This window comes from Antedon mediterranea, chromosome 9 (genome assembly GCF_964355755.1).
Source record: "Antedon mediterranea chromosome 9, ecAntMedi1.1, whole genome shotgun sequence".
Classification (NCBI taxonomy): domain Eukaryota; kingdom Metazoa; phylum Echinodermata; class Crinoidea; order Comatulida; family Antedonidae; genus Antedon; species Antedon mediterranea.
Window position 1 is genome coordinate 14,534,169 of NC_092678.1, and position 17,118 is coordinate 14,551,286.

The 17,118-nt window shown below is 31.9% G+C and overlaps 1 protein-coding gene across 1 annotated transcript in view; it reads left to right on the top strand.

Annotated features, from left to right (window-relative positions):
* Window positions 1–16,732, top strand: part of LOC140058206 (uncharacterized) — a 50,551-nt gene extending 33,819 nt beyond the window's left edge. Inside the window, exons 4-7 of the mRNA XM_072103771.1 lie at window positions 8,995–9,102; window positions 10,511–10,615; window positions 15,838–15,942; window positions 16,574–16,732. Of these exons, the coding sequence (XP_071959872.1) occupies window positions 8,995–9,102; window positions 10,511–10,615; window positions 15,838–15,942; window positions 16,574–16,720 (465 nt within the window). The 3' untranslated portion in view covers window positions 16,721–16,732. The remainder of the gene's footprint in view (window positions 1–8,994; window positions 9,103–10,510; window positions 10,616–15,837; window positions 15,943–16,573) is intronic.
* The last annotated feature ends 386 nt before the right edge of the window (window positions 16,733–17,118 follow it).

Sequence of the window (17,118 nt, forward strand, 5' to 3'; positions counted from 1 at the left end):
ATACTAATATGTTTGGTGACCCCATTACCATATAATTTGCACCTAAAATCAGAACTCTAGGAGCCTTTTTAGCAGAGATATACCTGAAAGTGAAAATTTGAAGTCCGCCATTTTGAAATCCAACATGGCCGCCATGCAATAAGAATGTTAATTATACCAATATGTTTGGTGACCCCACTACCATATAATTTGCACCTAAAATCAGAACTCTAGGTGCCTTTTTAGCAGAGATATACCTGAAAAGTGAAAATTTGGGGTCCGCCATTTTGAAATCAAACATGGTCGCCATGCAATCAAAATGTTAGTTATACCAATATGTTTGGTGACCCCACTTCCATATAATTTGCACCTAAAATCAGAACTCTAGGTGCCTTTTTAGCAGAGATATACCTGAAAAGTGAAAATTTGGGGTCCGCCATTTTGAAATCAAACATGGTCGCCATGCAATCAAAATGTTAGTTATACCAATATGTTTGGTGACCCCACTTCCATATAATTTGCACGTAAAATCAGAACTCTAGGTGCCTTTTTAGCAGAGATATACCTGAAAAGTGAAAATTTGAAATCCTAAATGGCGGCTTTCCCCTGACCAAATTTTGTGCAACCTTTCCATTTCATGTTTTTGACACCCTATTGAATAACTGTGCAAAGTTTCAAAATATTATCACAATTTGAAGGATTTGCCTAAAATATGCACCTTAAAATGCCTACTATAAATGGTATTTGTTATTTCATCATGATAGGAGATTTTAATTTTCCTGAAATTGATTGGATTTCTTGGAGTACAATAAAAATGAAACACATAAAAGTAATCGGTTTATAGAATGATAGAATGCCTTAGAGAAAATTTTTTATGCCATTGTATACAGCAACCAACACGATTTCGAGATGGTCAAACACCTAACATACTCGACTTAGTAATCACAATGGATGAAACCAAAATAAGTGATATTGAGATAGGTCCACCATTAGGAAAAAGGGACCACGTAACAATCTTGTTTTCAAATGACTGTGTAACTAAAATACAAGAGAAAATGGAATACAAGATAAATGTCAATAAGGGTGACTATATTAATATGAAAAATTGATTACTGAGGTGGACTACCAATTTGAAAATACAAATGTTGAAGAGGCCTGTGAAGCTTTAAACCAATCAATAAGAAATGCTGTTCAGATCTGTATTCCAAAGTCAAACATAAAAAAAGAAAATCAACCTATCTGGATGACTGGTGACGTTCAGATGAAATTAAAATGAAACACAATGCATGGAAAAAGTTTACAAGGTATCGATAACAAAAAGATTATGACAGTTACACAAAGGCAAGAAATATAGTAACGGGTGAAAAAAGGGCAGCAAAGATTGCACTGGAGCGGAAAATATGCAATGAAGTAAAAACTAATCCTAAACGATTCTGGAAATATGTAAGAGAAAAAACCAAAACAACTCAATCTATTGGATTGGTGAAGGATGGAAAGGGTAATATGGCTGATGACAATCAGCATAAAGCTGAAATTGTTCACGCATTTTGCACAAGTGTATTCACAAATTGAATTGAAATATTTTTAATAGTATTGAATGAAGACCTCGAGTCATTGTCAGAAGTTACACCAAGAGTTGAAGTGGATGACCATTTGTATTCAATCGAAGTGACAAAGGAGGAAGTGCTTACATGCCTTCAGCAGATGAACTCAAATAAATCAGCTCGACCAGATGACGTGCATCCAAGAGTACTGAAGGAACTTAAAGAAATTGTTGCAACTCCATTAACGTCAATAAACAACATTAATCACTATCGACTGCACAGTTACCGGAGTGCTGGAAATGTACCAATGTAGTACCAATGTTTAAGAAAGGGGACAAGACGGAGGTTAGAAACTAAAGGCCAGTAAGTTTGACATCTGTCATATACAAACTTTTGGAATCAATTGTGAGAGACAAAATTATACAGTTTCTAAATGATAGAAACATTATTACAAAAGCACAGCATGGGTTTCGGAAAGGTAGATCTTGCGTCACACAATTGCTGGAGGTGATGGAAAAATGGACAAAATTGCTGGATTCAGGGGAAAAATTGGATGCAGTATATTTGGATTTCAGTAAAGCGTTCGATTATATCTCCCACCAAAGATTAATAACAACATTGAAAGCGTATGGAATAAAAGGAAACCTACTGAGATGGATACAGCAATTTTTGACAGGGAGGAGACATTCATATTCTTAATGGTCTACGGTTAAAAGTCCCTCAAGGCAGCGTGTTAGGCCCTTTATTGTTTATAATTTTCATAAATGACCTACCTGATGCAGTTAAATCTAAAGTATGGATGTTTGCAGATGACACTAAGATGTTTAATGTTGTGCATGAAAACAGAAATGATACAGTTCAAAATGATCTCACTGAATTCAACATCAATAAATGTAAAGTAATACATCATGGAAATTCAAATCCACAAATGCAATCCACTATGACAACAGACAAAGGTTCCATATTTCTATCTTAGGAAGATATTTTATAGAGTTTTTTTTTTTTAAATTTATGATTTCAACAGTAGATTTTCAACTCGATTTCAATTCTTCCTGAAGCAATTTCCGGGTTCACCTTGCAACAACCTGGTTTCAACTATTTTCTCTTTTTGATACACAAGGTAGCAGTTAAAATAATAGATTTAACCCTAAAGGTGACTGAAAACAGGCACTTTCCATAAATCAATACAGTGTTCCTTTGGAAGAAGGAAGACAAAAACCGATAGTAGGACTAAGTTGCATCCATTTCAGTTTTTGTTTATTTTAGGAACCGACCGCGCATGTGTGAAGGTACAGTAGTTAAAAAATAAAAATTATACTGCAAATTATCAAATTAAGTAAACGCCATAAAGAATCGGAGTGGTAAATAGTATTATAAAATTACATAGGGAGATTTGATGATAAGACATTTTGTTTAAAATCGAGTGAAATCCCGATAGTGGATTGAGTAAGCTGGCAGGAATAACTGTATGCTATTTGTGTCCCGTTAGGACCGAAATGTGTGCTCATATTGCAAGCCGTAATGTCTTCTTTCTTGGGCCCACTCTGTCACGGCAGTTAGTTTCAAAAGATGTTTAAATTAAATAATGTAATAATAATTGTTAGTATGGTATTTAATTGAATAAACGCCTCTCCAATAAAACATCACTTTGAATACTAATCGTTATGCTATTTGTAGTAGAATTCATCGCACTATTATCTACAATTTACAAAGCAGTTGTTGTTTTTTTTTACCACTTTTTATATATTAGAGGATTTCATTTGATTATAAATGTTACCATATTATTAAAACTAAAAAAATTAACATATATCTCTCGAATAAGCACCTCCCTCAAATGAACTCCGCCTCCCCTAAAGGGCCCTACCAAACAATAAACACTATACTTTAAAATGTTATTAATCATCTAAAACACTGTGAAACAAAGTAGTTTAGTTTTACGAATGTCAAGCATTTTCAATAATGGTAACCGACAGAGAACGTACAAGGAGAACATTTCTATCATTCCGAGAACCATTGTCTACACTTCCTAGAGGGGGAGACAGCAAAGCAAGCTCACCCTCTAGTTATTTATAATTTTCATAAATGACTTACCTGATGCAGTTAAATCTAAAGTATGGATGTTTGCAGACGATGTTTAATGTTGTGCGCCGGACTTGGCGGTCAGACCTCGACAGAACGTCTTCAATTTTAAATCTATTGTTTGTGTTTGTAAAGTGGATTTGGGATTTTTATCTATGCCTTGTTGTTTTTGTGGTATCCGTGGAGTTTATTGTGTGAAGGGGGTTGTGTTTTTGTCGTGTTTTGTTTTATTTTTAACTGTTATACTGGATATACAATTCCAGGCCCCAAACATTAACCGTGACGCCATATCGCAACAACCTGCATGCCGTGCAGGCGATGTGTGGAATGTTAGCACAACAATCAACGATCAAAATGGAATGTCAGGCCTAGGTGGCCCAGGCCCTCTTAGGACTTTCACTCGAGAGGAATTAATTCGCCTACAACCAGATGTAACTATAAAGCCAATTGATCTTAAAGCGATTCCTATTCACTATATTATACACAAAAGGAATAGAGGATTCAGAGGAGGTATTAAGGCACGGGTAAGAAGAAGGAATTACAATGACTATAGTAGATTTAAACCAGCATTGCCCACGATAATTTTTGGTAATGCTAGATCGTTAAGAAACAAAATGGATGAATTATTAGCGTGTTGTAAATATCGAAATGAATACCGAAATGTGTGTGTGATATGCATATCAGAAACATGGTTTTGCAATACCGATCCGGATAAATTGTTAAGTATTGATGGGTTTTCCTTATTTCGTATGGATAGGAGCAGGTATGTCACCGGTAAAACTAAAGGCGGCCCTGGGGTATATGTATCTACGTGAATAATAAATGGTGCAGAAATGTTTCGGTGAAGGAACAATATTGTTCTGTTGACATTGAATTGTTGACAATTTCGTTGAGACCGTATTATCTTACTATATATTACTTGTGCGTATATCCACCCAAATGCTAACGACATGATCGCGGCACAGAAAGTATCTGAGGTTATTCGCAGGATGGAGAAGATTGCACCAGATGCACCAAACTTTGTGATGGGCGATTTTAACAAAAGCTGCAAGATCAAGAAGTTCCTACCCGAGTATAGACAGTATGTTAAATGTGCTACTAGAAAAGAAAATGTATTAGATAAGTGTTTTGGGAATATTAGTGAAGCGTATACGGCTTATAAATTACCAGGTATAGGAAATTCTGATCATAATTGTATTAATCTTATTCGGAAATATAAACAGAAACTTAAACAGCAGAAACCTATTGTTATAGAAAGATTAGTGTGGTCTGAGGATAAGGTTAATGAGTTAAAAGGGTGTTATGAAGCCACTGATTAGAATATGTTTATGGAATCTTCGGAAACTTTAAATGAGGCTACAGTAGCAATTGTTGAATACATAAAATTCTGTCAAAATCTGATCTTACCCAAAAAGAAAATTAGAATATTTAATAATAATAATAATAAGCCTTGGCTCACAAAAGATGTAAGAAAGGAATTACTTAAGACATATATTGCATCCAAAAACAAATGCAACGAGATGGAAAAGAAAAGGATTCAAAAATGTGTAAATAAGAAAATCAAAGCATGTAAAAAAGAATATAGAGAAAAAAATGAGAACAAATTCAAGTGCCGGGACACCCGTCAGGCCTGGAATGGAGTTAGGAAAATTACAGTTATGGGGAAGAAAAATAATGAAATTGAATACAGTTTTAAACCAAATGATTTTATTATTTTTTATTCTAGATTTGATGAAATAAGTTTTAAATGTGAAATGACTGCATCTGCTGAAGGGTTTAAAAATGAAATGAATGATAAAAGTACAATAAAAATTGATGTAGATGATGTCAAGAAATATATTATGGAAAGGGTAAATGTTAGTAAAGCAAAGGGTCCGGATGGTGTATCAGGGCGTTTGATTAGATCATGTGCCTCTCAGCTTTCACCAATAATAAGCCAGGTTTTCCAGTGTTCACTGAACACGGGGGTGGTACCTGATCTATGGAAGGTCTCTGAGATTATACCTGTTCCGAAAATGTGTAACCCTAAAATCATTAACGACTTCAGACCAGTGGCATTAATATCTATTCTAATGAAGATCCTTGAGAAAATTGTTAGAAGTCAACTAATGTCTGAATGTAGTGATTGTATGGATAATAACCAATTTGCATATAAATGTAATAGAGGGGTCGATGATGATATTATAACCTTGTTAGACCTGGTGGTTTTACATTTAGATAGGACCTACAGTATGCTCGATGGCTATCCATAGACTGTTCATCTGCATTTAATTTGATGCAGCCTCATATTTTAATGAATAAAATGTCTTAATGGAAGGTTAATCCTTACCTTGCTCTATGGGTTGGTGATTTTCTTACAAATCGGCTACAGTATGTTAAAGTTGGTAAATCTATGTCAGAGATTAGAAGGATCAACACTGGTGCACCCCAAGGGTGTTGTCTGTCACCAAGTTTATTTACAATATATACTAGTGAATGTCGATCTTCATGTCATATCAACCGATTGTGCTACTGTCCCTAGGTGATATCTGTATAACTATAGAAAATTATCCACGTTGCTGTCTGCATAAATGCTGTACTTTTAACACCGTACACTGTCATGTAGCACAGTGTCTGTTGACAATTTACAATGAGTTTATTACCTGAATTATTTTCTATTATAAAAAATTACTTCCTAAATATACTAAACCTAACCCTATAAATAATCTCCCTCAACTATTAAAAAATTTAAGAATTAAAAAAAAAGCATGTTATTTAAAGACCTTGAACCGAGGGCTCCAGTGTGCAACATTAAAGCCTTTGCCACAAGACCAAACATTTCGGTTGGCAAACGGTGTTTGTATTTACTCTATATAGCACCCTCTATAATACTGTATTATATGTATGTTAAAAGTACAGCATTTATGCAGACAGCATACACTTGCTGATAGTTATACAGATACATACCTATTGACAGTAGCAGAATCGGGTGGTCATATAATCAAATACGCAGATGACATAGTACTGATTGGTCTATTGAAAAATGCTGACGATCATGTGTATAAGGCTGAATATGTTAAATTAATGTCATGGTGCAATGACAATTACGATAGTTAATGATCAGACAATATAACGTGTTCATGAAACCAAATATCTTGGTACACATAATTGATGATCAACTTAGTTTTGAAAAAAATACGGCCGAGATAATTAAGAAAGGTCACCAAAGGTTATATTTCCCAAGAAAGCTAAATAAATTTAATGTTAGCTGTGGTACTTTAAAATTATTCTATGAAACAGTTAATCAATCAGTACTAGTTATCTTTTTTATTGCTTGGTTCGGTAATTTAAATGAAACACACAAGAAATGTCTCATTAGAATTACTAAGATAGCACCAAATATAATTGGTTGTACGGTTAATGATTTAAAATATCTTTATGAAAAACAGGTTCTAAGTAAATTAAGTAAAATTTTAGAAGATAAGAAACATCCATTACATATGAGATTTTTCAAGAACAAGTCAGGCCGGTTACGGGCACCTAGAGCTGATACGTCAAGAAACCGACTGTCTTTTGTACCAAATTCAACTCGTATTTTTAACTCAAAGATTGTTAGATCATAATAGCGCACATGCAATATATATTTTAAAGTTTTAATGTTGATGGATGTTTTAATTAATGTTTTTAAATTGTAAATTTGTTCTATGTATGATGTAATTATGAATGTTTTACCATATTTTTTCTGTCGAGGAAAACCATTTTTCCATGTACAATTTATTTTATATGGAACGAATAAAGATTTGATTTGATTTGATTTGAAAACAGAAATCAAGGCATTATCTTGGTCTAAAAGATGGCAGCTGAAATTCAAAATCAACAAATGTAATGTAATACATTATGGAAATTCAAATCCACTATTGCAATTCACTATGCCAACAGAAGAAGGTGATGATCTGCCAAATGCCAATACTGAAAAGGACCTTGCAGTTACTTTTGATCAGTCTTTAACATTTTTATTACAAACGAATGAAGTTGTAAATAAAGCAAATAGACTAATGGGAAATACATTTTGCTACTAATTCTAGTTAAATACAGAATAAATGAAGGGCGTTTAAAAGGCATTTGCCTTAATCATGAGCCCGAAGATTCAAGTGAGATTCAAGTAAGATGTCTCATGCAGCATGCCGCATAAGTAACATAACAAAATGTAGTAATGTACACACAATAGTGGTATTTATGTCGTTATTATGAAAACAGTAGTCCTATCTTTTCCAGTAAACATCTCTATTTCCTTTATCATTTTTAATTTATAATTAATATTAATTATTTTGAATTATTTATTTTGAATTTTAGAAACAGTTATTGAACGAAACAATAAATGAAAACATGCCATAACTGACATGTGTTTTTAGAAACAATATTACATTACATAAAGTAAATTATGACATCATTATAACCGATTTTCATTCACACATTGTATTACAATTATAGTAGCACCTTAATTTATCTGTCAATTTAGTTTAAGTAGGTTTAAATAATATTCTAATAATTATTTCTTGAAATAAATTAATTTGGGTTCTATTTATATAAAGAAGTAATTGTACAAGTTATTTTTTATTCAATCAAGTACGATAGTTAAACACGAAATAAAAAAGTACTTACTATGGCGTTTTAATAGCGTAGCGGTTTTCAAGTAGACTGATTGTTAGTTACGTTGTAACAAGCCAGATGTGTTGTACATAAAGTACGAATGAATGTAGCTGATTTTTATTCTTTTGAACACTCACTCAGAAGATTTTGTCATAACATTGTAAAATGTACCACCATTATCAATGCGGCATGACCGAAAAATAGGTTTGTATTACAGCTGGTATTGATATTTATATACTGCATGATTATGATTTCTTTCTAGTATGGACACACTCCACTACATGTGTATTTACAATGGTCTAACCCTACAACATATATTGTGGCTTATAATAGCAGAGCACTTCGATAAAAGTACTTTGACAAATTATTTAAAAAATAAATGTATCACAAATAAAATTCGGAATTACTGTATTTACGGCCATTGAATTCTAATACACTATTCCCTGACTTCAATATATATAGGCAAACAATTAAAGCAATAGTGCAGGGGATATGGAACTTTGACTTTTCATTTGACTGAACAATAAAAGACGCTAATTTTTAAAGCTGATTAGATTATAATTATTAACTATTGAAAGTATTTTTTGTAAATAAAATGCGAATGAATTTAGCTGGCTGATTGTCGTTGTTTTGTACACTCATACGATTTTGTCATACTAATGTCATATTTACAACCATTATCAATGTGGCATGACCAACATATACGATTGCATTACAGCTGGAATTGATATTTATAAACTGCATGATTATGATTTCTTTCTAGTCTGGAGACACTCCACTACATAGGTATTTAGATTTGCCTAACCCTACAACAGAAATAGTGGCTTGTCTCATACGGCATGATGGCGCACCAGTAAGATCACAAAATAAGGTAACATACAACTATAGTATATATATATTATGACAGTATTAATAAATATTATCGGTTCCAGTAAACATAGTTATTCCATTTATGACCTCTCATTTACAATTAATATGAATTATTTAAAATTATTTATTGCAAATTCAAAAAACAGTTATTGAATAATAAAATAAATAAATTAAAAACTATATTATGCAGACATGCCATGAACGATATGTGTTTGTACAAACAATGATTCCATAGTATTACTAAGTGCGTCTCGCCATTTATGACATCATATAATCGATTGTCATTCACACATTTGTATTACAATTATAGTAGTTCTTCAATTTTTCTGTCTATTTTTTAAAGCTGGTTAAAATATAATTATTATTCTAAATAATTGCATTGTGTCTTAATTTATATTTAGGAGTCCTATAGCTTTTTTTGATTCAATCAGGTACAATAAGTACGAAACAAAAAAATGACTTTCTGTACTACGAAGTTTTGCAAGCGTTGGACCGTTTTTCATGTAAAATGTTGATTTTGTCATAGAAAAGTAGAATTTGTGACCACTATAACTGTGACATAACCGAAACATATCATTGCATTACAGCTTGAATTGCTAATCATACATTACATGAATGTGGTTTCTTTCTAGTATGGAGACACTACACTACATATGTATTTGCGATATTCTAAAAATACAACAGAAATAGTCACTTGTCTCATGCAGCATGCCGCATCAGAAAAATAACAAAATGTAGTAATGTACACACAATAGTGATCTTTATGTCGTTATTATGAAAACAGTAGGCCTATCTGTTCCAGTAAACATCTTTATTTCCTTTAAAATTTATCATTTATAATTAATATTAATTATGTTGAATTATTTATTTGGAATTTTAGAAACAGTTATTAAATGAAACAATAAATGAAAACATGCCATAACTGACATGTGTTTTTAGAAACAAAATTACATTACATAAAGTCAATTATGACATCATTATACACTAATCGATTTTCATTCACACATTGTATTACAATTATAGTAGCACTTTAATTTATCTGTCCATTTTGTTGAAGTTAGTTTAAATAATATTATAATAATTAATTATTGAAATACATTTATTTGGGTCCTATTTTATATGAAGGACTACATTTTCTTTTTTGATTCAATCAAGTACGATAGATAAATACGAAATAAAAAAGTACTTACTATGGCGTTTTGTTAGCGTACCGGTTTTCAAGTAGACTGATTGTTAGTTGCGTTGTAACAAGCCAGATGTGTACGAATAAATGTAGCTGATTTTTATTATTTTGAACACTGAGAAGAGTTTGTCATAACAATGTAGAATTAATGAGGCATGACGGAAAATATGTTTGTATTACATCTGGTATTGATATTTATAAACTGCATGATTATGATTTTTTCTAGGTTGGATACACTCCACTACATGTGTATTCAAAATGGTCTAACCCTGAAACATGTATTGTGGCTTGTCTCATACAGCATGGAGCAGCAGTAACATCACAAGATGAGGTAATGCCCATACCATTATGGCACACTACTATAACATAATTTCTATGTTTTTTTTCTTAAAACAAATGACAATAAATGATACTTGACTTCACTTGACTTGAAACTATTATTAAATAATGGTTTACAATATACCATATACAATAATATTATACAATTATTGTATAGTAAACAAATAATGAATGTTTATCAGTGTAATGGTCCAAATAATGGTACGAGATGAATGATGAAAGGTTTTATTTCAACGAGGCAATGAGCCGAGTTGAAATATAACCTTTCATCATTCACCAAGTGCCATTATTTGTACCATTACACAAATACAAAACATTCATTATTTGTTTTATAAAACATCTAAATAAATTCCTGTCATTTCAATCAAATAAGGTAGCCCTAGCCAAGGTCTACTACATTACATTCACATTGATTAAAAAAAGGTAACATTTGGTTTTTAATAATTTTATATTAAATGTTATATTTATATGAATTTTATAAACACACCGACTTTAATTATGTCAACAAACGACCAAACAGGCCTAGCAAGTCTAAAACGACTAGGCTAGACCTAGCCTAATACTAGCATGGCCTAGGCCTAGAGTGGTGGTGTTTACAAACGAAACTGAGACCAGACGAAAGGTGGCGCTGTTGTATTTCACAGTACAGAGCCATATTACAGCTGCAGTATATTATCTAACATGTAATTTGTATACAGTACCATTTTTTTTTCTTCCACGAAACGATTTTTTTTTCGTAAACAAATCAAAAATGTTCAAAAGAGAAACAAAACTAAGGCCATACGACAGGTGGCGCTGTTGTATTTTACAGTACATAGCCATATTGCAGTATATCTAAAATTTAGGGTCTAGATTGTTGTTTTCGTCCGCAAAACGTTTTTTTTTTGTACACAAAAAAGTTTTAAAAAGTACTATTAAACGATCGTTTAATAGTGCGTACTATTGCACGCCATGTGACCAACATTCGTCCAATCAAATGACAGGAATTTATTTAGGTGTTATATAATATAATATACAGCATGGCGTAGCATTAACATCACAAAATAAGGTAACATACAATAGTAGGTCTATTATGCCAGTATTAATACAACACTAGCAATAACCAGTGCTCCGCACGGTCTTTTTTTACCTTAATATGTTGTTATATACTTTGCATGAGCAAGTATAATAACAGCGCACTTTGATAAAAGTACTTTGACAAATTATTAAAATAAAAAAAAATAAATACAATTCGGAACTACTGTATTTACGGCCATTGGATTCTAATACACTATTCCCTGACATCAATATATGTAGGCTAAACAATTAAAGCAATAGTACAGTGGATATGGAACTTTGACTTTTCAATTGACTGAAAAATAAAAGACGCTAAAGAAAAATTGTGCTGTGTACATTAGATGATGCGCGTAAACACATACCGAAAGTATAAACATGCCAAACTATGTTATTTTGAGTGTTTTTTGTGGTGTAATAATTATTTGATACGTATAGATAAACAAAATTCGAATAAAAAACACATTGCTGCGGAAACACGAAGTACGTTTTTTCATTTACATTTATTTTTATTTCACTGGTTTTGATAATTTGCAATGTTTTTGTATGGGAAATTTGTTACGTACTTGCTACTTTTGTTATTAAAGTTTGTTCTACCAGAAATCCGTGAAATCTTAATAATTATTTGCATGGCATGATTATTAAGTATAATAAAAGCGTACTTTTCCTGGCCACGATATTTCTTTTTGTACATATGTTGGGGACCCCTTATGACACGTCACAAAATAAACATGACTATACATTAATCATCTCCATAAGCTACGTTAGAAATGAGCTAACAATTCGCTAATACAAAGATTTTCTGTCGAGCTGTCTGTGTAGTCTAGTGGATTAGGCTATGGACTTTACATGTCAATGTATGAGGTTCTTTTTACTTTATAGTGAAAGATAGATTTTTAGAGGGTTAGGTTAAGTTATATTTAGGAACTTAAGTAGTTCGGCTATCTTTCACATAAGGGGCCCCATTTCTGTACGAAAGAAAAAATCGCTTCCCAGCCCCTGATAAATTGTTTTTTGTTTTTTTTTTACAAAAAAAGTTGTCAACAATGCAATTCGGAACAAATAACGGCCATTGATTTTGTTCTACACGGAGTATTCCTTTACTTTGAAATATCTGTAAGCTGCAAAATGAAAGCAATACTGGATTTGGGGTGCGCCTCAGAAAGTGACAACGTACATGAGCGGGAGAGACTTCTGTCAACCCGTCGGCAGAGATTAAAACATTTTAACTCACACAAAAAGTAGTCGAAATTAGATGATGCGCTCGGACACAATCATTATGGGTGTATTTTTTGTTGATATTTGATATTTAGCGGAAACACAATTATCATTTGGATTCGTTTTATTTGTGTGTGTGTGTGTGTTTTTTCTATATTTTTGTGTGTATATATCTTTTTACTAGTTTTGTAATTACATTGTGGTTTAGTTTTGATTTTATCTTTAAACGGTGATACTTAAGTATTAAGCCTACACATGTCGCGGATTGAATTCGAACCTCCTATGCATTGATATCAATGGTCACGGCGATGTGTACGGGGTGCCGTTTGGGAAATTAATCATTAATAATGAATCACCTTAAACAGACCTGGTTTATTATTCTTTGATTATTATTTCTTTGATTTATTTATGATGGGTTTTCATTTCATTTCATTTCATTTATTTCGTCTCACATAATTATAACAAAATATAACAAACAATGAAAAGAGACAGGACTCCCAAAAGCGAACACAATCAAACTATCAAGTGGGTCTCCAAGGCAAAACAAATCATCCAACAACAAAATACAAAACTACAACATTTAAAACAACGTGAAGATTAAAAAGTACAAAATATCTGTACAATAGTTACCCAATTAGAAGGGGGGGGGGGGTTACTATTACAGTAGTGGGTTACTATACTAATCTTAAATTAGGCACTTGAAAATAGCACTTGAGAAATACAGCTGCTAGGATTATAACAGGGACAGTCACATTTCAACACATCACTGCAGTTTTACAGGAGTTGCATTGGCTCCCTATTTGGTATAGGAGTATTTTCAAGATACTCCTGATTACATTCAATACACTAAATGGTGAACGTCCACAGTACCTTCGTGAGCTACTCATTTGGTACATACCTTCTCGAAGACTTCGATCCGGTGACAAGTGTCTCCTCGTTGAGCCCAGATCTGCACGTTCATGGGGTGATAGATCTTTTTCTGTTTCAGCTCCTTGTCTGTGGAATCGGTTACATTTACACATTCGTTCAAGCCAGACGCATGTAGCTATCAATACGGACTGCATCGCTGAAAGATTTAAAAAAATAAAAAATTCGCGCGCTGTCACGATCTTTTTCTCTTTTAAGCTCTGCCTTCTCATTTGCATGTAAAAATGTTCTGTCTTACGCTTGATTAGGCTCAGCACACAAAATGAATTTTGTCGACACAAAATGAATTTTGTCTATAACAAAATTAATTTTGACGATACAAAATGAATTTTGACGATACAAAATGAATTTTGACAATACAAAATTAATTATGTCGATACAAAATGAATGGTGTCGATACAAAATGAATGTTGACGATACAAAATGAATTTTGTCGATACAAAATGAATGTTGTCGATACAAAATGAATTTTGTCAACACAAAAATTACTATGCCTACATAGACGTAGAGTAATGTCCCGAACGGCGCCCCGTAGATTTTCTCACTGAGCCAAACATGTGTGTATAATATAATGTGTGTGTACAAACGATTATGCCATAGTATAAATAAGTGCGTTTTGTCAATTATGAAATCATTATTATAATCGATTGTCATTCACACATTTGTATTACAATTATAGTAGTTCTTCAATCTATCTGTCTATTTGGTCTAACTGGTTAGAATATAATTATTATTCTTGAACTTATTTCATTTGGTCTTAATATATATTTAGAAGTAGAATTACTTTTTAAATTCAATCATGTACAATAAGTACGAAGCAAAAAAGTACTTACTGTACTATGTTGTACACTATTGTTGTTGTTGTTAGTTGTGTTTACGTTGATCAACACGGCATGGTATAGGCTGGGTGAATGTATATTAACTATTTTTTAAGTTTTTTACAGAAGATTTTGTCAAAGAAATGTAGAATTTACGACCACTATAACTTTGACATAACAAAAAAATACGATTGCATTACAGCTTAAATTGCTATTGTTAAATTACATGATTATGGTTCCTTTCTAGTATGGATAAACTACACTACAAATGTATTTGCGATATTCTAACCCTACAACATAAACAGTGTGTCTCATATAGCATGGCACACAAGTTACATCACAAAATGTAGTAATACACATACAATCTTAGTGGTCTTTATTTATAATGTCGTTATTATAAACAAGGCCAACAGCCATAAGTCGCGTGCTAAAACGCATAGTGATACCGGACCGACAGACAGACCGACAGACCGACAGACAGACTGACATAGTGAACTATAGAGTTGCGTCCATGGGACTAAAAACAGTAGGCCTATCATATCCAGCAAACATCTCTATTTCTTTTATAATAATATGTCATTTATAATTAATATTCATCATTTTGAATTATATATTTCGAATTTCAGAAGCAATTATGCCTAATTAATGAAACAATAAATAAAGACCTGCCATAAACGACATGTGTTTTTAGAAACAATATTAGGCCTACATTACATAAAGTAAATTATGACATCTTTATAATCGATTGTCATTCACACATAATGTATTACAATTATAGTAGCACTTTAATTTATCAGTCTAGTTTGTTTAAGTTGGTTTAAATAATATAATAATTAACTCTTGAAATAATTTTATTTTGGTCCTATTTTATATAAATGCGTACATTTTCTTTTTTGATTCAATCAAATACGATAGATAAGTACGAAATAAAAAAGTGTTTACTATGACGTTTTGCAAGTCGACTGATTGTTAGTTGCGTTGACGTTGGTCAGTACGACATGCTATATGTAACAAGCCAGATGTGTTGTAATTAAGTACGCATGCATTTAGCTGATTTTTATTGTTTTGTACACACAGAAGATTTTGTCATGACAATGTAGAATGTACAACCATTATCAATGTGACATAAGTGAAAAATATTATTACATAACTGCTGGAATGTATATTTATAAACTTCATGATTATGTTTTCTTTCTAGTCTGGAGACACTCCACTACATATGTATTTACGTCAAAAATATCCTACAAAAGAAATATTGAATTGTCTCATACAGCATGGCAAACCACTAACATCACAAACTAAGGTAATGCACAGTATAGGTTCCAGCTACATGTCTATTTAATTTTTCTCATTTAGTTTTAATAACCATTTATAATTATTATTAATTATTTAGAATCATGTATTGCAAATTTTAAAAACACTTCTTGAATGAAAATATAAATTTTAAAAAAATATAACATATATTTTGTAGACATGCCATGAACGACATGTGTGTGTTGAAACAACATTGTATAACTAAGTGCGTCTTGCCAATTATGACATCATATAATCGATTGTTATTATTTACACATTTGTATTCCAATTATAGTACGGTAGTCCTTCATATTTTCAGTATGTATTGTAATGCGATATTTATCTAGCGCTTTTTCATGAAGATCAGATGACTGTGAACTTAGATGTTACACTTTTTCAACAACATTTTTCTCCCCGTATAATTATGTATATTTTTTTAAGCTGGTTAGAATACAATTATTAACTATTAAAATATTTTGCTGTAAATAAGGTGCGAATGAATTTAGCTAGCGGTTTGTTTTTATTTTGTACACTCAGAAGATGTTGTCATAATAATGTAGATTTTACAACCATTATTAATTAAGATAGCATTACAGCTGGAATTGAATTTTATAAAGTATATGATTATGATTTCTTTCTAGGATGGAAATACTCCTCTCCATGTGTATTTAAACAATTTCAAGCCTACAACAGAAATAGTCACTTATATCATACAGCAAGGCGCATCATTAGCATCGCAAAATGAGGTAATGCACAATTTTAGTAAGTCTATTGTGCAATTATTATGAAAACAATATCGGTTCCAGCAAACATATCTATCCCATTTATGAGTCTCATTCATATTTAATAATATTAATTACTTATAATTATTTATTGTGAATTTTAGAAGCAGTTACTGACAAACTTTATTAATACAGTTTCTTATTTTCAGAATGATATATAAATCTGTAGTAGATATGACATTAACCTTCCGGAGTGCAAAAAATATAAGATTTATCTTGCGTTGAAAGTTATACAAATACACATGAATAATTCAAAGCACATTAACTAGGTTGTATGATATCATTCCTAATCATACAATCAATTTCATTTTGCAATATCTTCATCTTAAACGGATTTTCCCTAAATATATTTTATTTTACTGGTGGATAATCAAAGGATTGTATGTTGTTTTTCACTATTAGTT